Source organism: Moschus berezovskii, chromosome 6 (assembly GCF_049115385.1).
Source record: "Moschus berezovskii isolate FMDL1 chromosome 6, NW_MosBer_1.0, whole genome shotgun sequence".
Taxonomy (NCBI): Eukaryota; Metazoa; Chordata; class Mammalia; order Artiodactyla; family Moschidae; genus Moschus; species Moschus berezovskii.
The window spans coordinates 93,291,756-93,315,743 of record NC_142465.1 but is presented as its reverse complement, the minus strand read 5'-3'; the positions used below and the strand labels follow the sequence as shown (position 1 = coordinate 93,315,743).

At 39.8% G+C, this 23,988-nt stretch overlaps 1 protein-coding gene across 1 annotated transcript; it reads right to left on the bottom strand.

Annotated features, from left to right (window-relative positions):
• Window positions 1-1,314: 1,314 nt before the first annotated feature.
• On the bottom strand, window positions 1,315-9,026 carry KCNJ8 (potassium inwardly rectifying channel subfamily J member 8). Its single transcript, XM_055396417.2, has 3 exons — window positions 8,682-9,026; window positions 7,442-7,882; window positions 1,315-2,389 (listed from the first exon to the last, which is right to left on the bottom strand). Exons 2-3 carry the CDS (start codon window positions 7,813-7,815, stop codon window positions 1,489-1,491), a joined length of 1,275 nt encoding a protein of 424 aa, XP_055252392.1. The 5' UTR covers window positions 7,816-7,882; window positions 8,682-9,026; the 3' UTR covers window positions 1,315-1,488.
• Between the last annotated feature and the right edge of the window lie 14,962 nt (window positions 9,027-23,988).

Here is a 23,988-nt window from a genome sequence, read left to right as displayed (position 1 = left end):
ATGGGGTTTTTCACGCAAGAATAAAGTGGGTCGCCATTTCCTTCTCCAGGAGATCTTCCCAACCCAGGGATTGAATCCAGGTTTCCTACATTACAGGCAGATTCTTTGTCATCTGAGCCACCAGGGAAGCCCATAGAACATTCTAAAACTTGGAATGAAATGAAATCAACATGAAATTTTAAAAACATAGTTCCTTTGGAATAACAGATCTCAGAGAGGGACCCTCAGAGGTGAGTATCAACACTGTGTGATGTCTCTTTCATATGACTCTAAACTTGAGTGTTTTCTCCCTTGAGCTTTCATTAGGGATAATTTTGTGAAAGAGAAACTGCAAAACTACAGTGAATACAAAGAAAATATTTTAATAAAATATTCACTATAATGGAGGCTCTTAAGAAGTGAGAAGCCCAAAGAAGTAGATGTCCCTTTGGGGAATTCAGTCCTAAGTGAGACTGGAATGTTCTTAGCTGTTCTCCAAAGCTCTTTGCATGGTTCTGCCAACAGGTGGCCATGAAGGGGACAAATAAACCTCTGGAGGTCAGTGTGAAGAACCGAGTGAACAGAATCCACTTAGAAGTGAATAGAACTAAACAGTTTTTCTGTGGGAAATCCAAAAATAAATTAGCAAGTTTCTGTTCATGTTTTCAAGACCCTGAATGAGAAGGTAACAGGAACTTTCATTCATCAGTCATATTGTGGGGTGATTTCTAGCTTTGAAACATTAAGTCTTACACTGCAATAAGCTGATCTAACAGAATAGGAATTTTGGTTTCTAGTTAGATTCCACTATGTTCATGTAGGAACATGATTAGAACTGAACTCAATTGTTGTTTTCCAAGTTCACAGATGTTCCTGCCTAACATTTTAGTGCCATGTTCCTAATACTATTTTTCCTCATAATACACAATTTGAGGAAAAAATAAAATGCAATATTTAAAAATTAATCAGCAAAATAAGCAAAAAAACAAAAGAGGAACCAAGCAGTTTTTGCCTCCAGCTTTTCACCTGGTGCAGTTTAAAAAAGAGAGGGAAAAGGAGATAGGAAAAACACAGTTTTGGGTCCTCTTGCCCATTCTATCCCTTTTCCAGGGTGAACCATAGAAACAGACATCTGTGATGTCACCCATTAAGCATTTCAAGCAGTATCATTTCTTGACCCACTTTTGTGTTCAAGGTCTATTACTATCCGTGTAATTCCTGTGTTTCAAATGGACAGAAATGAGAGCATTTCCTCTGCATAACCTAAGCCTATCACTTAGGGTGATAGGGTGATATTGCAAGGGTGAATCAAGTGTAAGACAGGAACCCTCCACCTTGTGAGTTACCATTTATTGACACAGAAAGTGCTGCTGTTGGAATATGCATATCATTTAGTGTAATAAGATAAACAAGGACAAATTATTGTGTTTCAGCTCCAGTGCAATCTGTCCATGCCCTGCAGAAACTCTTCAACAGCGGATCAAAGACTTTCTGGGGGTTGTCTTGCTGTCAGGATTCGGAAGTGTTCTGATTTCCCTCAGGAGTCATAAACTGCACTTTGGGCACCATGAGGGAAGAATTGTTCCGGCGGATGGAATTGTTCCTCCTCATGGAATTGTTTCTTCTCATGGAATTGCGCTTCCTTAGAGAATTCTGGTGGGACAATTCACTCTTCTGGAGGGTTTGGATAAGGATGGAAGGCTTCTCGTCCAGCTCTCGGGCACTGCACCTTGGAGCAGCTACTTTCACGGTGTTGCCGAATTTGGAGTAATCCACAGAATACACGCCTTCCTCCTCGGTCACGATGGACACGAAGCGATGGCCCCACTGGATCTCCTCAGCGATGTAGGAGGTTCTAGCTTGTGTAGTAATGCCAGTAGTTTCGACCACTCCTTCTAGAATCACGATGACCTCCAGGTCTTGGTTGGCCAGGTCAGTGGCCGAGATATCATACAAGGGGCTGCGCTTGTCAATCACATGGCAGATGATCAGAGGGGCCACCAGGAAAATGTTATTACTCTCAAGTGGGTTGTCAACAGGAATGTCCAGTTGGTGAATAGGTACCACCTCGCCTTCCGGGGTCGTGGTTTTCTTGACCACTTGGATGCGCACAGAGGCACTGATGATCATGCTTTTCCTTAGGTCCCCCACGCGGAACATGAAACACAGTTTGCCATTTCGGACGGCGATTACCGCATGGCGGCTGAAAATCAAGGTTTCCGCCCTTCGGTGAGCTTGGGCTGTTTTCATGAAAATGCAGCCCAACATGACTGCATTGATGATCAAACCCACAATGTTCTGTAGAATCAGGACTGTGATAGCCAGAGGGCATTCCTCAGTCATCATTCTCCCTCCAAATCCAATTGTCACTTGAACTTCAATGGAGAAGAGGAAGGCAGAGGTGAAAGACCTGGAAGGAATGAGATCAGGAAAGAGTGCCATCAGTTCAGATTTTTGAATCAAGAAATAACACATGAAGCTGAATTTTTCATGTTCTTCTTTCAAAGGCCATTTAAATTTTCTTTTTCATAAGTATTGTTGATTAACAATTTTGTGTTACTTTCTGGTATGCAGCAAAGTGATTCAGTTATACATGTTCTTTTTCAGACTCTTTTCCATTATAGGTGGTTATATAATATTGAATATAGTTCCCCATGTTATACAGTAGGTCCTTGTTGGTTATCTGTTTTATATATAGCAGTATGTATATTTTGATCCCAAAATCCTAATCTATTCCTCTCCCCTCCTTTCCTCTTTGGTAACCATAACCTGATTTTCTACATCTGTGAAACTAGTTCTGTTTTGTAAAGAAGTTCATTTGTATCATATTTTTAGATTCCACATATAAGCTATATCATGATATTTGGCTTTCTCTGTCTGGCTTACTTAGTATGAGACTCTCTAGGTCCATCCATATTGCTGCAAATGACATTATTTCATTCTTTTTTATGGCCGAGTAATATTCCATTGTGTGTGTGTGTGTGTGTGTGTGTATACATCTTCTTTATCTATTCACCTGTTCATGTCCAAAGGCTATTAAATACTTTTGGAAACACTAGCTAACTTAATGTATCAGATGCCCTATTCTGAACACAAGCACTTGTTCATTTTCTCTCTTTCTGTATGTATCATTGTGAAATACTTCACTTTCACAAGTGAAAAGTGAAAGTACAAGTCGCTCACTCAGTCATGTCCGACTCTTTGCAACCCCATAGACTACACAGACCATGGAATTCTCCAGGTCAGGATACTAGAAAGGGTAGCCTTTCCCTTCTCCAGGGGATCTTGTCAACCCAGGAATCGAACCCAGGTCTCCCACATTGCAGGTGGGTTCTTTACCAGCTGAACCACAAGGGAAGCCCAAGCATACTGGAGTGGGTAGCCTATCCCATCTCCAGCAGATCTTCCTGACCCAGGAATTGAACCGGGGCCTCCTGCATTGCAGGAGGATTCTTTACCAACTGAGCTATCAGGGAAGCCCTTCACTTTCACAAAGGCATAGTTTATTTTGTTAAACTCTTTCAAGTCGATGTCTATTATTTTTTGCCAACCTGTGTTTAAGTGACTCGAGTTATATGGAACATACTGAGTCATGAGTGAACTTTTTATTATTTACAACCTTTAAAATCATATTCATTGGTGAACACTATGTACCTTATATAGAGAAAGCACAGTGCTAAAGAGTGGTACAAAACATGTCATTCAAAATACTAGTATTTTTAAATAAAAAAAGAATGTTGTACTATTTGGAACCAAACATGTTTTCTTACTGATTGTTTCATTTTGTTCTCTAAGTGATCTAGAGAATACTGAAGCTTTTACAGGAAGGATTTGAGGTAAAGATTATTAAGTGACTGTGTCAAGATCATAATTAATAAGGACACAAATCCTCTCATTTCTGGCCTAGTTTCTGAAAGAGACACAAGGAAGGGGCCAACATGTGTCAGGATTTTCTTGGGAAGATTTTTCAAACTGTGCTTCTCTTCCTGATCACAGTGTAAACACTGATTTGGTAGTTTAGGGTGGACCTGCGCAAGACTTTCGAAAAGCTTGCAGATAATTCTGATTTATCTCCCTAATTGAGAAGCACCACATTTGGTCATTTTTCTCTTTAATTTATTCACTTAAGTACATGACCCTTACTTCTGTGGCTTCTTAATAAAAACAGTCTTAGTCATGTCTGTCCTCCACTCCAATTTCAAACTTCTCTAATTTTATAGATGATAGGTCAACTGTCAAAGCATTAGCTGTTTCTTAATGCCACACACAGTGAGTGAGCAAAATGTTTAAATATGTAGATACTGAGTATACACACTATATTTTGGTGGGACACCATGAATGGTAAGCAAGCACACATAAGATGATTTTTTTTTCTACTAGGCTCATAATCAGGGATTTTTATTTTTTATTTAATTGAAGCATAGTTGATGTTGCAGATGATTCCTTTAACTTTTAAATGAAAAAGTGCCTTTCTTATCCTTTCTGTTGCTCAAAAGATTCATGGAAAACCAGAATGATTGCTTTTTGCACTAGCTACACACAAGATATACTGTATAAACCAAAACCATGGCAAAGAATAAGAAGAGACCCCAGAGAAGGGGCACGGACACAACACTGATTTCTGATAATGTATACATATTTCAGGCTTTCCCAGTGGCTCAGTGGTAAAGAATCTGTCTGCCAATGCAGGAGATGCAGGTTCGATCCCTGGGTCAGGAAGTAGGAAATAACAACCTGAAATAGGAAACAGCAACCCACTCCAGTATTCTTACCTGGGAAATCCCATGAACAGGGGAGACTGACAGGCTGCAGTCCACGCAGGTCACAAAAGAGTCAGACACGACTTAGCAACTAAACAACACACATGCTTCTGGGAGCAATGTAATGATGAATATGCCCAGATGTTTCATTTTAATGGCTTAAGAGACTATTCATATGTGATTTGTGTATGTTATTTATTTATGAAAGAGCTTGCTTCCAAACATTATATGGTGCAAGACTCAGCCTTTTAATGAACACCTGTGCTAAACAACCTCAAGAGATGAAAGTGTTTAGCTTCTGGTTTGTTCTGCTACAGAGGGAGTTAGGCTGAATAAGAAGAGGAAATATGTTGGTTTACTTCTGACTCATGTTAGAAAGTAATCTACATGAAAGGGAAGGTGAACCAGCCTAGAAGGAGAATGTTAAATATTATTTGGATACACTAGAGAATGTTCATTATAAAAAGTTATTTTCAGTTTTGATGACAAGGTGGGACATTGAACTTATGAAAGGAAAGGAAATGCAAAAAAATTAGACATATTATTAGTCATGTTTTAAATATCCTTTGGGAAAAAATAGAAATTTTTCTGTTTTTACTTTTTTCTTGGTGAAAAAGTATTATGTACAGTTGGTTATGATTAAAATTTATATTGCACTGAAGTATACATAGTACCACAATGTTAAAATAAAACCAGTAAGATTTTTAACATTAAAAGATGTCCAATAATATTTTTTAGGTAAGAAATAAAATTTAAAATGCTAAAGTTAAATCAACTGTATTTCAATAAAAAGTTTAAAAATGTTTAGAAAATCATCTAATGAAAAATAAATAAATAAAATGCTAAAATTGTCACATTGCTAAAATCAAGTTTGTTTCATTGTATCTGCAACACTATTTCTCACAGTGAATTGAATGTTTACACCAGCAGGAATCCATCAGAGGAATGAACATACCTCAAAACACCTCTTGTTGAACAATAAAAGCTAGCAGTAAAACAGCTTTTAATAACCAGAGCACTCTGTCAAGTTCTTTCACAAAATCACTGAAAATATCTCCTTTGTAATGACATACCTTTAATCAATTGCCTAATGACTTTTTCCATAAGGAAAGCCAATATATTCATCTTGTAAATAAAATCTGTCATTAATTGTTCAAGGTTTATTATGTTTGTTTCTTTTAACTCATTTTATGTGTGTCTACTTCATGTTTATTAAAAGTGTACCTCGATAGGAAAATGATTCTCCAATAGCAGTGCCAATAAATTTCTTAAAGAGAAATATTATAATGATATCTGACCTATAAATATCTGTTAAACATAGTATTTTGTTTCCTTTATATTTGGTGTACTGATGATCATGTACATTTTTTTACCTGTATTTTCTTTGAGACAATAGTTTGTGACAAGTTTAAGACAAAAAAATAATATCTAACTCGATGGTAAAGGCAATGGATCAATTCAATTTGGCTTTCCCTCCTCAAAATCTGAGCTGAAATCAGTGGTATGTGATCTCTGTGACAAATATTGCATGCCGACTTTGATAAGCTGGTATCGCAACTACCCAGAGAAGGGAAGAATGGGCAAGTTTACAGTCTGGGTTTCTGCTTCTTGCAGTGGTATGCTAATTTCACATTTCAGGATCAGTAAAGGTTTTATTCTTTCCAGTTTCCTGACAGAACGGTGCCCGTTCAAGTTGCTTTGTTTTATGAATTCTGTGAATTTGGGATATTATTCAGAAAATGTCTGGAAAAATTGCTAGTATTATCACAAATATTTCTCTGCAGGGTGAATATTTTTGCAATTGATGTTATCTTTTTCCATCTTTAAACAAAAAAATTAAGAGACAAATCACCCCCAAGTAAATGTTCTTAGGCCATGTGAAAATATGAGAAGAGAGTCACTGAAACCAAATTCACTTATCTCTGAAATATTTATGAGATAAGAAAAAATATTAGGGCAATCTAAGAACTGCCTTCCTAGCCTACTAAAACTTTTAGAGAAAACGACAGTGTTAAATCACTTCTACATAATCTCTTCCATCAAAAATTTGGACCAATTTCTATCAAAAGATTAGCTTTTTTCTAGTTCTGAATGTTAACATAACTTTTAATTTTGGAATTAAAGCATGCAATCAGCTATTCAAGATCATCTTGATAAAGAAGGGCTTAATATTTATTTCATTTCTGGTGGATTTTTTTTTTTTAATTTAGATCCCCCTCTTCCCCAGTATTTTCCTATATTTTTTTCATTATTTCTGAAAATGTCATGGCAAGAGAAGTCATGGAACATTACTAGCATTTGCACAACATTTTTTGTTGATCAGAGATATTTCCTTTTGGATACTGGAACTATGGACAGCAGCTTTCAGAGGGAAAACTAAATGTGTGCTTTTTTTTTTTTTTTTTTTTTGAGGAAGGCACTAAGTGAAATCCTTTTAAAATAACCAGTATAATATTTTCAAGACTAGCCCAAGGGATTGAAACTACACTTTCAAAGACTCCTCATCCAAGGCTGTACCCCTCAAAATTTTTAATACATCAGATTCGTTTTTTGTTTTGTTGTGTTTTTATTTTTTTGCTTCTGAACATACTAAAATAAAGTCCTTAGTTCACTGTCAACAAAACAGAGAGAAGACAGAAAGGGCAGTTTCATCTATTTTTCCATACTGTTTTCCACCCCGTTTCAGCCCGCCGCCTTCTTACCTGACGTTAGTCACACACACGGTGGACTCCAAGCCACTTTTCTCCATCCCGCTTTTCTCCATGTAAGCATAGATGTCCCCGTGGGCAAAGGCCACCAGCCACCACATGATGGCAAAGAGCAGCCAGCTGCAGAGGAACGACATGGTAAAGATGACCAGGGTGTGGCGCCATTTCAGGTCCACCAAGGTGGTGAAGATGTCCTGGAGAAACCGTCCTTGCTCGCGGATGTTCTTGTGCGCCAGGTTGCAAGCCCCGCTCTTGGCGATGAAGCGGGCCTTGGGGAGGCGGTCCCGGATGCGCGGTTTGCGCAGGTTCTCCGCCGCGATGCGCGCCAGCACATACTCCTCGGGGATGATGCTCTTCCTGGCCAACATCGTCCTGTCACCATAGCCAGCCTAGGCACCTGTCTGCGACCTGCCTCTCCTTCCCTCGAGAACCGTCCTGCGGGAGGGAAACCAAGATTAAGAACTACCCCCGCTCCCCTTCCTCGACTCTTCCGTCCTTGCATGGAGGGGTGTGTCTATACCTTACAGGCGGCGTGCAAAGCTAAAGGTATGATCTTCCAGTGCTTGAGTTCTTAGATCTCGGGAAAATTACTTGGTGTGAACCAGAACTGTTTTAATAGTCCGTATCGTTTTGAACACTTAAGGGCACAACCTCAGTTAAAACCCGGAGCCTTCCTGTAAACAGCAGCTTTAATGATAATTCTGAGATTACCCGCGTCTGTAGATTACTGCAAAAAACCCAAGCGCATCGCGACCGCGAGGAAAACTTGAGCTTGGTATCACGATCTATTTAGTAAACTACTCACATGATGTAGCAATATTAAAAGTAGAGAGGGGGAATTCTTTTTCTGTTATTTTTAGAAGTAGGCAAAGAAAAGGCCGTGGACACTCCTACACAGTATAAATAACAACTCGACAAAATAATAAGCAGTGTGCTATGTAATTTTACAAAGAGGTATTTTACATTTCAAAGAAGTATGAGTTGCATTAAAAAAAATCCCATTTGAACTCATAATGTAATAACTTGAACTTCTTTATGACAAAGGGATCAACCATACAAGCTGCAGGAAAAACCCGGATAACAGCCTGCCTGCTGAGTAAAGAGTTTATTAAAAGAATGTGCCCCGAAAATCCCTCCGACGCTGTCAACCTCGCCGGTATTTTGCATTTGAAATCTTTTGCTGGTACGCGCTCAGCCTCCCCCTCCCCTCCCCCGGAGGAGTGTTGAAACTTACAGACTCCCGGCCGCTGGCTGGGCGGCCGCAAGTCCCCGCACTCGCCGGCCGGCCGCGGACAGGTCCCTTGCTGTCCCATCTCCGCGCGCGGGAGGGGTAACTGCGACTGCCGGAGGGACCGATCGGGGGCCGCTTGTCCTAGGGAGAAGAGTTAAAGTAATAAAAGGTGCAATTGAATCTGCAACCGCTGGGGCGGGCTGGAGGAAGGGGGATGGTTGTAGCGTTTCCCCCTCCCCCTGCTCGCCTCTAGCCCTGGGCGGCTGCCGGGGGCGGAGGAGGGGTTGCGGGGAGAGGAGCTGTGGGTGATGCTCCACAAATCAGTCTCCCAGTTCGGGCTTTGACGCGCGCCAGCCCTCTGAGGCAGCCGAAATTCCGAGATGGGGGCGGGAGGGGGTGGAGGGGGAGGCGAGTCCGGGGGAGTTAGGGAACCAGCCTGGGGGAGGGGCGGCGGGGGAGGGCGGGGCCTGTAGAACAAGCTCTTTCCCCAGTAGCCGAGACCCCCTGCCGCCAGCAAGAATTTGAAAGGCTCCCAGCTCAGGGGAGAGAACTTAGAGTTCGAGTGCATTGACGTAAAGAGATTTTTTTTTTTTTTTTAAACCTGGGTAGGTAACTGTGCTACTTCAGATCGAGTAAAACCAGAGATAGAGGTCAGCAAATATTCTTCAGAGGCGTCCAGGCACACGTGATTATTTACATTAAATTTCCATCTGGTAGGGATGATACAAGTAGAAGATGTTCCGAAACCCACTTCGTATATTTCTTCACCAGCCAAAGCTGGTTCTCAGGGAATTAAACACACACACACACACACACAAAACTGCGACCAAAAAAAAAGTAGAAGAAAAAAAAAAACCACTCAAAGTCTCTTCCAATAAAAAAAATTTTTATCCCAAACAGGGACTGCTGTCAACACTTTAGAACTCAAACCGTCGTCTTCAGTAACTGGTGACTTTCTGAAATGTTGCAGCTTCTCCCTCTTGTGTAGATGTCCTGGATGATAGAAGAGAGGAACTGTGCACAAGAAAAGTTATATAGTGAATATCTTTCTATAGCTTTTTGAAAAGGAGCCAGCAAAGACAAATGTGCTTTCTCCCACAGGTCAGGCCTCCTGATTTGGCACTTGTGTTAATGGAAACTTTAATTCTTGGAAATTTCATGTATTTTCCAAGACTCAGAGCAGAAAGCAGTATGGAGCATAAACAATGTGTTCATTTAATTACCAAGAGACCTAAAATTAGTCTTTAATGAAGAATCGTTTTTTCCTCCTCCTGGATAGACCTGCTTAACCCCTTCAAGCCTGGGGATCCTAGTCTATTAGTGGTAGCTCTGTTCTCCACTGTTGTGAATTTTTACAGTAATTTGTGTAGTAGTTTTACTACAAATGTGTGGGGATCCAGTTGTACAGTTAATTCCCTCCTTATTTCATTTTGCAATTGTTTGGTGTACAATTTATTCCCTGTTATTTTAGCTGGGATAACATTCATCAAATAACTATTTGGGCAAGGAATACATAAAATCACAGTTGCTGTTCTTAAGAGATAGACAGTTGTAGTAAGAGACATGGATTTGATAATAAACTCTAATACTAGCAAGGATGTAATGAGAATTCGAGTGGAAATAGAACTGGCTGGCTGGCTAGTCACTTCAGTCGTGTCTGACTCTGTGCGACCCCATAGACGGCAGCCCACCAGGCTCCGCCGTCCCTGGGATTCTCCAGGCAAGAACACTGGAGTGGGTTGCCATTTCCTTCTCCAATGTGTGAAAGTGAAAAGTGAAAGTGAAGTCGCTCAGTTGTGTCCGACTAGTAGCGACCCCATGGACTGTAGCCCACCAGGCTACTCTATACATGAGATTTTCTAGGCAAGAGTACTGGAGTGACTTGCTAATCAAGATATATTAAGACTAGAAGACTAAGGAAAGAAATCGACAAAGATTATTTGGCCTCTGATTTAGTCTGAAGGGCTTCCTCAGTGACTCAGCAGTAAAGAATCTGCCAGCACTGCCGGAGACACTGATTTGATCCCTGGGTTGGGAAGATACCCTTCAGGAGGGTATGGCAACCCACTCCGGTATTATTGCCTGGAGAATCCCAATGGACAGGGAGCCTGGCGAGCTACAGTCCATGGGGTCGAAAAGAGTAGGACATGATCACTAGAGGAAATAGAGGAAAACAACAGAATAGGAAAAGCAAGAGATCTTTTCAAGAAAATTAGAGATATCAAGGGAACATTTCATGCAAAGATGGGCTAGATAAAGGACAGAAATGGTATGGACTTAACAGAAGCAGAAGATATTAAGAAGAGGTGGCAAGAATACACAGAAGAACTATACAAAAAAGATCTTCACGACCAAGATAATCACGATGGCGTGATCACTCACCTGGAGCCAGACATCTGGGAATGTGAAGTCAAGTGGGCCTTAGAGAGCATCACTACGAACAAAGCTAGTGGAGGTGATGGAATTCCAATTGAGCTATTTCAAATCCTGAAAGATGATGCTGTGAAAGTGCTGCACTCAATATGCCAGCAAATTTGGAAAACTCAGCAGTGGCCACAGGACTGGAAAAGCTCAGTCTTCATTCCAATCCCAAAGAAAGGCAATGCCAAAGAATGCTCAAACTACCGCACAATTGCACTCATCTCACATGCTAGTAAAGTCATGCTCAAAATTCTCCAAGCAAGGCTTCAGCAGTATGTGAACCGTGAACTTTCAGATGTTCAAGCAGGTTTTAGAAAAGGCAGAGGCACCAGAGATCAAATTGCCAACATCCGCTGGATCATGGAAAAAGCAAGAGAGTTCCAGAAAAACATCTATTTCTGCTTCATTGACTATGCCAAAGCCTTTGACTGTGTGGATCACAATAAACTGTGGAACATTCTGAAAGAGATGGGAATACCAGACCACCTGACCTGCCTCTTGAGAAACCTGTATGCAGGTCAGGAAGCAACAGTCAGAACTGGACATGGAACAACAGACTGGTTCCAAATAGGAAAAGGAGTACGTCAAGGTTGTATATTGTCACCCTGCTTATTTAACTTATATGTAGAGTACATCATGAGGAATGCTGGGCTGGAAGAAGCACAAAATGGAATCAAGATTGCTGGGAGAAATATCAATAACCTCAGATATGCAGATGACACCACCCTTATGGCAGAAAGTGAAGAGGATCTCAAAAGCCTCTTGATGAAAGTGAAAGCGGAGAGTGAAAAGGTTGGCTTGAAGCTCAACATTCAGAAAACTAAGATCATGGCATCTGGTCCCATCACTTCATGGGAAATAGATGGAAAAACAGTGGAAACAGTGTCAGACTTTATTTTTTGGGCTCCAAAATCACTGCAGATGCTGACTGCAGCCAGGAAATTAAAAGACGCTTACTTCTTGGAAGGAAAGTTATGACCAACCTAGATGGTATATTAAAAAGCAGAGACATTACTTTGCCAACAAAGGTCCGTCTAATCAAGGCTATGGTTTTTCCCATGGTCATGTATGGATGTGAGAGTTGGACTGTGAAGAAAGCTGATCACCGAAGAATTGATGCTTTTGAACTGTGGTGCTGGAGAAGACTCTTGAGAGTCCCTTGGACTGCGAGGAGATCCAACCAGTCCATTCTAAAGGAGATCAGTCCTGGGTGTTCATTGGAAGGACTGATGCTAAAGCTGAAAGTGCAATACTTTGGCCACCTCATGCGACGAGTTGACTCACTGGAAAAGAGTCTGATGCTGGGAAGGATTGGGGGTGGGAGGAGACAGGGACGACAGAGAATGAGATGGCTGGATGGCATCACCGACTCAATGGACATGAGTTTGAGTGAACTCCGGGAGTTGGTGATGGACAGGGAGGTCTGGCGTGCTGTGATTCATGGGGTCGCAAAGAGTCGGACACGACTGAGTGACTGAACTGAACTGAATTAGAATTTGAGTGGAAATAGAACTAATCAAGATACATTAAGACTAGAAGACTAAGGAAAGAAATCAACATAGATTATTTGGCCTCTGATCTAGTCTGAAGGGCTTCGTGAGTGACTCAGCAGTAAAGAATCTGCCAGCAGTGCAGGATACATGATTTGATCCCTGGCTTGGGAAGATACCCTGCAGGAGGGCATGGCAACCTACTCCAGTATTATTGCCTGGAGAATCCCAATGGACAGGGAGCCCGGCGAGCCACAGTCCATGGGGTCGAAAAGAGTAGGACATGATCACTAGTCTTTGAAAGACCAGATGTATTTGGGTTTGGAGCAAAACTGAGAAAAGACATTCCACTTTTCTCAGGAAGGAAGAGTGTGATGGAGCATTGACAAGAGTGAGCCATGTTTTGGTAACAAACTAATCAGCATTGATGCAGCAAGGTAGGCAAAAGAGTGGGGTTGGATGCGTGGGTCCAGTGCTCCCTGAACAACCTCTGTCACCACCACTCTGAACACTTAAGGAGTTACTCCTGTTCTTGTCCCATGCCCTCTCCACTCTTCCCTGCAGTCCATGAAACTGAGGGCTGCTGGAGAGCAGGGCTGTGACTCAAGCCTCTAGCACAGCTTAGAGGGGCTCAAAGAATACTTTTAAGTCAATGAATGGGAAAAGTAAGGTTGAAAACCATGTCGATACCTCAAAACGCACACACACACACAAAACCAGACAGCCTTAAATGCTCAAAAAAAGAAGTCTGGTCAGTCTTTAGGAGGTAGTGGTAAGCCATGGAGGGAATCTGATTAGAGAACCCCAGAAGTGCCTGCTTTAGGAGGGTTGATCAGGAGCAAGAGGCCAAGATGGCTTTGAAGTTTGCATTGCTAGGTAGTCCTTTCAGGCCCCAACATTCTGTGATCGGCAGAAGGGGACACTGGAAACTGTTGTGTTAATTAGAGAAGGAGTGAGGTCTGGGGCTAATAAGCAATGTCAGTAGAAAATACACAGATGTATACGAGAGGAAAGCTATGGAGTCAATATTTGGAGGGTAAAGTCACAGAGGACTGTGACATTGTGATGGCAGAGAAATAGTAGGGAAATTGAATGGGAAATGGTGAATTGTTGAGGAGAATTACGAGAAGATTGGCCACAAATCCATATCGGGATGTTATGGAAATTCTGGTCTTTTGTGATAATAATCATATTTAGAATTCAGTTTTCTTTTTCTAGTGAGATGTAATTCTTCCAAATACGCAGTTTCAAGTTTTGACTTGTTTTGGAATGATAAACTCTGTACCCTATTTTTAGTAGTCAGTGCTTCAAATTAATTCAAAATAAGGGCACTAAGAATACACATAATAAAGGTTAATTTTAAGAAACTGATAAGTAAAGTTTTGGCAATAATACGCCTAAAAACAAATAGCAGTCATTCAGATGGAGAATGTGTACTATAAAATAACATCACAGGCTTTCTTTTTCTTTTCTCTTTCCTTCCTGACATTTTTTAAACCAAATCTTTATGTCTTTTTCCTTTAACTGGTTTTTCTGCACTGAATGGAAGCTGCATGAGGACACATAGTTGTTGTTAATACCACAGACCCAGTGCCTGGAATTGTCCCTAGCTCCTGGAAATGGGTATACTCAACAAATACTCATCAAATGAAGAAAAGAAGGAATAGTGCTTACAACACTGTGTTTCTCTCTGTCTTGCACTTCCTCTAACTCTGATCTTTCTTTCTTTGTGTATTTATAGCCATTTCTCATAGCCCACATAGGTAATCTGAAGCTTGGGGGTCTCCTTGAAGTCTTTATTGTTGTCACTGTTCAGTCACTAAGTTGAATCTGACTCTTTTGCGACCCCATGGACTGTAGCCCACCAGGCTCCTCTGTCCATTGGATTCTCCAGGCAAGGACATTGGAGTGGGTTGCCATATCCTTCTCTAAGGAACTTATCCGACCCAGGAATCAAACCTGTGTCTCCTGCATTGACAGGCTTATTCTTTACAATTGAGCCACCTGGGAAACCCTTCTTGAAGTTTGGGGCCATATCTGTCTGCAAAGATTTCATTTCTTTTCATCTCTCCCTTCTTTCTTTATTTTTTCCTTCTCTTCCCTTCAAACTCCTTCCTTTCTCAGCAACTCTTCTCACTACTCCAGGTCCCCAGTACTTACATTTGTTTACATATGAAACTTGTTTAAACTTGGCATTTGCCGGCTATGTTTCTCTTGACAACTTTTGAACCTAATGGAGATATATCTGTATCCCCAGAGATCTTTGTGGACACAAGTAGCTGCTAAATAAATATTATTAATTAATTCTAGTTCTTCCCCCTATGTTCCCCTTTTTCTCATATTATAGGCCAAATAGTGAACATTTAAATTTACTTCTGAGAAATCTGTGAAGGAAATCAATTTGTCAAAAACATATTTACTACTTCAGGCTTATTTTATTGGTCTGCTTATTTAATCACTCTTGCTGTCATCCACTTAAAATTTTCTTAACTGTTCTATAATGTCCTAATTGCTCTTTTAAGAGTGAAGACTGATTTGTGTGTTACTCCCAGAGGAGACCTCTAATGAACAGAGCTAACTTTAAATTTTATGGTTTTCTTAACTTTAGGAATCCAGTAAGAATCTGCTCATGTTACATCCCAGAGAAATTTATACAGTAATCAGAAAACAATTTAAGGATATCTATTCACTTATAAGTAAACATCTGTTAGATTCCTTTTAGACTTTATGTGCATTTTATTTGCAGATAAAAAGATTTCTGCTGTTCTCATTCTCCTAAGAAATAGAGTTGGTAGGGTGACTTCAAACAAAAAAGGCTGATGCTTTCCCCATTTATCTGCTGCTTTGATTATCAAATACAAATTAGTGAAGTCCTTGAAAGGACCCTTTTAAAAAATTATTTATTTTTTAATTGAGGGATAATTGCTTTACAGAATTTTGTTTTCTGTCAAACCTCAGCATCAATCAGCCATAGATATACATATATCCCCTCCCTCTTGAACCTCCCTCTTATCTCAGGTAAAGGGTAAAGGCCTTGCATTTGATGACTTTGCCTTTGATTTGACTTGTGAATTTTGAACTGTTGGTTTGTCTGAGCCTTATTAGATTTTAGAATTTGGAGAGTCTTCAAAATGACAATGGAAACGATTCATGTTAGCAGCCCAAATAACAGTTCGTCTATTTGCTTGGTCTGCTGCTTTATTAGTGTCCTCATATAAACCACTTTGGAACATATTGCTTTGGAATCAACTTAATAAAACTGTTACATAAACTAGTAATCAAAACAACATGTTATACACTGACTTTTTTGGACTTATCATGAAATGGGAATGACAATATAACCCTTGGTACTTATCTGTTCCAATGATTTCAGAGAACATTTCTTTTTGAGATATATATTTATTATGTGCAAAAGAACCTCATTCTCCAAGTTAGGTTACCCGTTTCTTCAATGATATCCATTAAAGGCATCAGTGAAAAAAAATTTCCATGTGGCTTGCATGTGCAACACCTCAAACTTCTGCCAGCTTATAGGTGTGAATCTGTGAGCCAGGAAGGGGGCACTCATAACAATGACTATCTTTTAATATACAACCAGGTGAACTAAACAAAGTCCCTGCTCCAACACATTCTTAGAGAGGAAGGTGTTAGCAAACAAGTAGACAAGTAATACATTCTATAATCATCAGTGGTGTTGAAATTTATAAAGAGGGTAAAGCAGGAAAAGGAACGAGAGTAACTGGTGCCAGAGACGGGCAATTTTACACAGAGTTCAGAAAAGACCTCTTTGTGTGTGTGCCTGCTAAGTCACGTCAGTCGTGTCCAACTCTTTGCCATCCTATGGACTGTAGCCTTCCCGTCTCCTCTGTCTATGGGATTTCCCAGGCAAGAATACTGGAGTGGGTAGCCATTCCTTCCTCCAGGAGATCTTCCTGACCCAGGAATCGAACCCATGTCTCTTATGTCACCTGCATTGGCAGGCAGGTTCTTTACCACTGGCACCACCTAGGAAGCCCCAAAGGCCTTGTTCAGTTCAGTCGCTCAGTTGTGTCCAACTCTTTGTGACCCCATGAATCACAGCACGTCAGGCCTCCCTGTCCATCACCAACTACCGGATAAGAAGGCTAAATTTGAAAAAAGAAATCAGTCAGAGACTCAGGCAGCCTGAGAACAAGTATAAAGACTTTGAATTGGGAAGAAACTTGGTGTGTTTGAAGAATAGTGATGGAAATGAGGAAAAACAGGAGATGAGATGGGAAAAATGGGAAGTGCATTCACGGATCCAGGCATCTTTCCATTTACCCAGTGAATGAAGATTCAGAATCTGCATAGTCTAGGTGATGAAAACATTGAGCTAATTATTTGGGCAGCTTTGTGAGAATTAGGTTATTTTCCTGATCTTACCCTAGAGTCGATTTCAGTCAAATACCTACCAGGTGGAAAGCTACAACATACTCAAAACATCTGATGTAAATGTGTTAGTCACTCAGTCGTGTCCGACTCTTTGCAACCCCATGGACTGTAGCCTGCCATGCTCCTCTGTCTGTGGGATTCTCCAGGCAAGAATACTGGAGTGGGTTGTCATTTCCTTCTCCAGGGATCTTCCTGACCCAGGGATAGAACCCAGGTCTCCCACATATTTCTGGCAGATTCTTTACCATCTGAGCCACCATGGAAGCCCTAAAACATCTGATCTATAATCCTAAACCCTTTTTAGTGAACAATATCTCAAAGTGAGGATTGTTAATCCTTGATGCAACTACATGAGAGACACATGGTTACCTTATTTTAGGCTCCTCCAAGCTTTTATGAAGGAAAGATAGAATAAGATAATGTCTTTGGCCCCCAGATTGAAGTATCTTTCATAAGATGGTATAAACATTTCTAATAAGGCACATTTAAGAATGCCCCTGGAGAGTCTATTGCCCACTTAGGTTTAAGAAACTCATAGAATTATTATGAGAACAAGATGACACAATCCATACAAAGCACTTAGTGACCAGTCTGTTGTAAGTATGTAATAAATGTTAGTTCGAGTATTATTTTTGAGACCCCCACTAACCTTCAGAATCCCAACTACCCAGCACTTATACTGGCATGTCCTCAACTCTTAAATTTAATCAAGACACGGGACTGGAAGGGAATCAGCCAAGATACTGGTAATAAAATAGAGACCCAAGAAATCAGTATGTCTGGTTTACTGTAATAGTGTCTCCAAGAGAAAAGTGGTTTCGTCAGTCAAGTAGAGCTTCCCCATGGTAATTATTTTCTACTGGTAGGGTGAAAAATGCTAGTACTAAATGAAGCTGGTACTAGCATTTTCTAAGAGAAGATGGAGAATAGAGGCTGTCACTGTTACTGCAGGCTGTGAAATTTTGCCATGATATTCTCATGCCAAAGACAGGCAAGTTTGCAGAAGCCTCAGGTCTGTTTTGCTATAGGCTTTTCTGAAGCTCTTAGGGAGACAGCAATTCCCAACAATGTCTTGATCCATTACTAAGCTTTCACGTCACTATGTTTTGAAAAATCAGTGACTCATGCAGTTCTTGGAAAGGGGAACCTGATATTTTCCAGAACTCTCTCAGGAGGGTACTCCTTACTGCCACCTTTCAAAAATGCCTGCTGTAGAAGGGCTTTTTAGAAGTGGAACATTTTAAAGTGACATGTAGACTCATTGGTCCCAGTGATCATTTACCAGGATTTTTTTCTGCTGTTAAATAACCTGAATTTTCCTTTAGGTAAAAATGACCTATGCCAGAAAAGCTTTCACGAGGTTGTTTTTCTAAACAGGTTCAAATTAGAATGAAATATTTCGTATTTGTTGCTAATTTAAAATGTCAAATTCCCTCTTTTATTGTTAGAATAAATGGGATAATAAAATGCTCTCCTCTCTGTAAATCTACAGAAACTTATTATGCAGTTGAGTCATCTCTTTTTCTTTAAATTGAGAAATTGTGAAAGACACATGAAATATACCCTTTGTTTAAGTTCATATAGTTATAGAGTCAGAGAGATGTGGGATCAGTGACCAATTCTGCCATTTCCTTGGTTAGTGGCTTTGAGGAACACACTTAATCACCCTGAGCATCATTTTCTTTTCTGTATAATGAAGACACTAATATCTGCCTTTCAAGAGTTTTATATTAAATGAGGTTAGTGTGTAAAAGGATTTAGCACAGGCTTATTACACTTAAAACATAATATTTTCTAAAATAATCATAACTTTCATGTTACTTCTTTAATTAGTATTTAATTTTCAATTTGTGTATTTTTTCTTAACCTGCATTTGTTGGTATTTTCAGATCAATATAAATAATAATGATGCTAACAGACATGCTTTTATTTTTAGTGATTTTGAGAAAATGCTTCCAGAATATATAGTTCACATGGTTATCATTTTGAGGTAGTGTGCTTTTTCTACCTTTATGTGTTTCTTTTAAAGCTTTTTTTTTGGCCACACTGGGTTTTCATTACTGTGTGCTAGCTTTCTTGAGTTGCGGTGAGTGAGGGTACTCTTCATTGCGGTGCATGGCCTTCACATTGCAGTGGTTTCTCTTGTAGAGCACAGGCTCTAGGCGTGTGGACTTCAGTAGTTGCAGTGAACGGGCTCAGTTGCTCTGTGGCATGTGGAGTCTTCCTGGACCAGAGATAGAACCCATGTCCCCTGCATTGGCAGGAGAATTCTTATCTACTGTAGCATCAAAGAAGTCTAACTTTTCTATATTTTTAAAATCACAAAGGAATGAAGAATTATATAAGAGACCTTTTTAGCATATACCAAAGTGACCTTTTTTTTTCTTCCTTGGCCAGTTAATAGGATGAATTAAGGTACCAGGTTAAAAAAAGTCATATTATTTTTACATTCCTGTGATAAACTTCACTTGGTCATGGTAAGTTATTATTTTAATATAATACTGGGTTGTTTTTCCTAGTATATACTTAGGATATTTGCATTGATAGCTTTAAGTGAGTTAGTATTATTCTTTTTGTGTTATCTCTGCTTGATTTTGGATATTATGAGTGTTTGTAGAAAGAATTGATGCATATCCCTTCTCCTTGGATGGTAATAGTTTAAATAGAATAGGGATTAGGTACTTCCTGAAATCATCTGAGTCCAAATTTTTTAGGAATAGTTCTTGGCTCTCAGAGTCCTCTTCATGCTCAGTTTTTCCCTCTGGAATCTTTCTTTCAGACCTTCTAAATCTATCCTCCATATCATTTCAGTGTCCTTTTTTTTTTTAAATTGAAGTGTATTTGCTGTACAATATTATATGGTACAGGTGTACAATATAGTGGGCTTTCCAGGTGGTGCTAGTGATAAAGAACCCACCTGCCAAAGCAGGAGACATAAGAGACATGGGTTCGATCCCTGGGGGGATGATCCCCTGGAGGAGGGCATGGCAACCCACTCCAGTATTGTTGCCTGGAGAATCCCATGGACAGAGGAGTCTGGTGGGCTACAGTCCATGGGGTTGCAGAGTTGAACATGATTGGAGTGAGTTAGCATGCATGCATATGTAATATACTGATTCACGATTTTTGAAGGTTATACCCTATTTATCAGTTCAGTTCAGTTCAGTTCAGTCGCTCAGTTGTGTCCGACTCTTTGCGATCCCATGAACCACAGCACGCCAGGCCTCCCTGTCCATCACCAACTCTCGGAGTTCACTCAAACTCTTGTTCATCGAGTCGGTGATGCCATCCAGCCATCTCATTCTCTGTCATCTCCGTCTCCTCCTACCCCCAATCCCTCCCAGCATCAGACTCTTTTCCAGTGAGTCAACTTGTCGCATGAGGTGGCCAAAGTATGTTCTCTGTATTGTACAATATATCATAGCTTATTTTATACATAATAGTTGTATCTCTTCATCCCCTACCCCCTTCCCTCTTCCCACTGGTAACTAGTTTTCTACATGTCAGTGTTTTTATTTTCTACCAGTTTTTTTTTTTTCTGTGCTACATTCTAGATCTGTTTCCAGTGCAAAGAGGTCTCTCATAGTTTAACCTTAATTGCTGTTTAACCTCTCCATTGAACTGCTAATTTTAATGGCTTTTCTCTTTTCTAGAAGGTCTCTATTTGATTATTTTAAATTAATTTGCTCTTTTTCTTACCTTTAAAAAGCTTTTGTAGGGTTTCCTTGGTGGCTTAGTGGTAAGAAATCTGTCTTCCCATGCAGGAAGCTGGGGTTCGATCCTTGATCAGGGAAGATCCCACATGCCACAGAGCAACAGAGCCCCTGCACCACAACTATTGGGCCTGAGCTCAAGAGCCCAGGAGCTGCAACTTCTGAGTTTCTGTGCTGCAACTACCGAGGCCCACACACCTAGAGCCTGTGCTCTGCAACAAGAGAAGTCACTACAATGAGAAACCCATGCAGCAACTAGAGAGTAGACCCCACTTGTCACAACTGGGGAAAAACCCTGAGCAGCAACGAAGACCCAGCAGAGCCAAAAATAAATAAATAACATTATTTAAAAAATGAGAAATGAGACTGAAAAAAATGAGCACAGCCTCAGGAATCTATAGAATATAACAAAAAATGTAATATTAAAAACAAAAAACCCTTTGTATTCAACTATGTATCTGCCGTACAGATCACAGGCCAACCATAAAACACATTGATCACTCTAGCAAATTTCCTTCTGCCCCTTTCCAGACTGTAATTGATCCCCACCAGAGCTCACTTTGTTATGACTTATTTTACTATCGGTTTGTTTTGCTTGTTGCTTCGCTTGGTATACGTGGAATCATGTATAAAGATACTCTTATGGAATCACATATAAAGATACTCTTCAGTATCTGCATTCACTCAACATAATATTTGTGAGCTTTGGCCATGCTGTTCCATATACCAGGAATAGTTATTTTCTGGTGTGGATTAGCCACCATTTATTCATCCATCTTCCCGTTGTCAGGGATTTGGGCTGTTTTTGTTTTCTTTTCACTCTTAGGAATAAAGCTGCTCTTAACATTTCTGTACAAGTCTTTTTGTGGACATAAGCACTCATTTCTCTTGGATATGTGCCCAGGAGTGGAAATGTTGAGTCCTGGCAGAGGCACGTATTTTTAGCTTTAGTAGCAACAGCCAGTTTTCCATATTGGTTGTGCCATTTATACTCTCAACGACAGCGTGTGACAGTTCCCCCTTCACCAACACTTGGTATTGTTAGTCTTTGTGGGTTTAGTCATTTTAGTGGGTAGGTAGCTGTTCTTTTATTTGCATTCCTGATGAAAAATGATATTGAGCACATTTTCACATCTTTTTTGGAAAAACATACATATTTTAGATATCTTATAGATCATTTTATTTTTTCTAGTTTTTGTGCTAATATCATTATTTTTTGTGTCTCTTGATTCCTATCCTGGTGATTTTAATTTTGAATGGGAGTTAATCTGATTTTATTCATCCTTCCCAGGAGATCTAGGCTGTGTCTCAGCAGACTGATTTTGCATTTGCCCTTTCCAGAATTCCAAGGATTTCAATATTCTGGAGCCATTTTTATATAATATTTCAGCTTGAATATATGATCGCAACATTGTAAAGTTGGAATCATATCAAAAATTTTAAAATCGTATCAAATTTTAAACTTTCAGAAAAAGTTTATTTTCTGACTTAAAAAATCCCTTATAATATTATTGTGCTTAGTTGTTCAATCATGTCCGACTCTTTGCAAACCTATGGACTGCAGCCTGACAGGGGGATTCTCCAGGCAAGAATACTGGAGTGGGTTGCTATGCCCTCCTCCAGAAGATCATCCCAACCCATGGATCAAACCCAGGTCTCCCATATTGTAGGTGGATTCTTTACTGTCTGAGCCTCCAGGGAATCCTATAATACTATTAAGATGTGATATATGTAGTGAGTTCTCAATGTTAATATTTCATATCAGAACGTGCTTTTAAAATTATAAACTATTTTCAAAATCATTTAATTTGAGCTTCACAAAAACTCAGTGATACGAGCAGGCAGTTGTTATCATGCTTTCTTGTTTTATTTTCCTTTTTGCAAATAAGGAAATGGAAACTCAGGCATTCAATGATAAGTCCAAGGCCTTACATTCAATGTGTGATCAGACCAAGACTAGAATTCAAGTCTTTTAATTCTTGGCGCAGTTCCTTTTTTTCAATATATTCTACATAGACTGACATAATTCCTTGTTATTATAGATCAGATATCATAGAAATCATTTAATCCCAAGAGAAGTTAACTCATTCACTAATTACATCAGTAGTCTAGTATAGCACATGGCTACGAGCATGAGCATGTGCTTGGAAATCAGATTGCCTTAGTTTGCATCTCAGTTCAACTAAACCTTTGGCACATTAGCCAATCTGGATCTCAATTGTAAAATGGAGGTAATAATGCTTACCTCATAGAATTTTTGTCAAGATTAAATGAGAGTATACTTATAAAGCTCATATCTCCTTAGTATGTGTTAGCTATTATTATCCTTTCATCAGATTTTTAATGAGACGGTCTATGCCATATGCACTCTACTGATATCTGCACTGATTTTGCATTGCTTCGCTCTTCTTTGTCCCCAGGAATTTTTTTCTCTCATGTTGTCTGATACAAGAGAGTACTAGACACTACAGTGATTATATGATATTTAAATCATAAATCATTCTGTCATCTCTATGCCTTATTGGCACATGTAACTAAGTTTTATTAAAATATTATATAAGCCAAGAATTTTCCATGAAATATTAGGCTTGCTAATTTTTTCCCTACATTTTTGGCCAAAAGCCTAGATGCCTTGTGTTTCCAATATAATATTATAGTGCATTTAATATAAGCTGGAAGTTGTCAAGTGGGAACAAAGAAAAGAAGCTCCTATTTTCAGGTGAAATTTTGATACTCCTAAATCTGCTTCTGGCACTTTCTCTCTCCTCTTTGTCAAGGACACAGCAAACTCTGTGCCTGGGCCAAGTGCTTGGCACTGGAAGTGATAGGTCACTGGGAGAAACGGGTGCCTCTATCTAAAGTTTGCTTGTGATTGTCATATGTGTTGGGGATCCCGAAATGAGCGGGATGGTGCAATTCTAGGTGAGTGTCACTGCTCACTTTGAATGGGCAGTGGGAGAAAATGTCTCCCAAGCTGTGTGTTATGCAGTCATTCCACAGGGAAATAAAACTTGGGCTCATGTACACCCGGGGCGGATTCATGTCAATGTATGGCAAAACCAACCGATATAATATTGTAAAATAATTAGCCTCCAATAAAAAAAAAAGTCAATATTTGGAAGTGATTACTTACAGCAGGAGATTTTGTCTTGTTTTCTTGTTTTAAAAGAAAATTATATCTTTCTTTGGACTTCTCTTCTCTCTGGAGCAAAGGTAGGGGATTCGAACATAGAAGGAATGCCCAAGAGTTTAGTTAGCTACCTCACTCAAGTA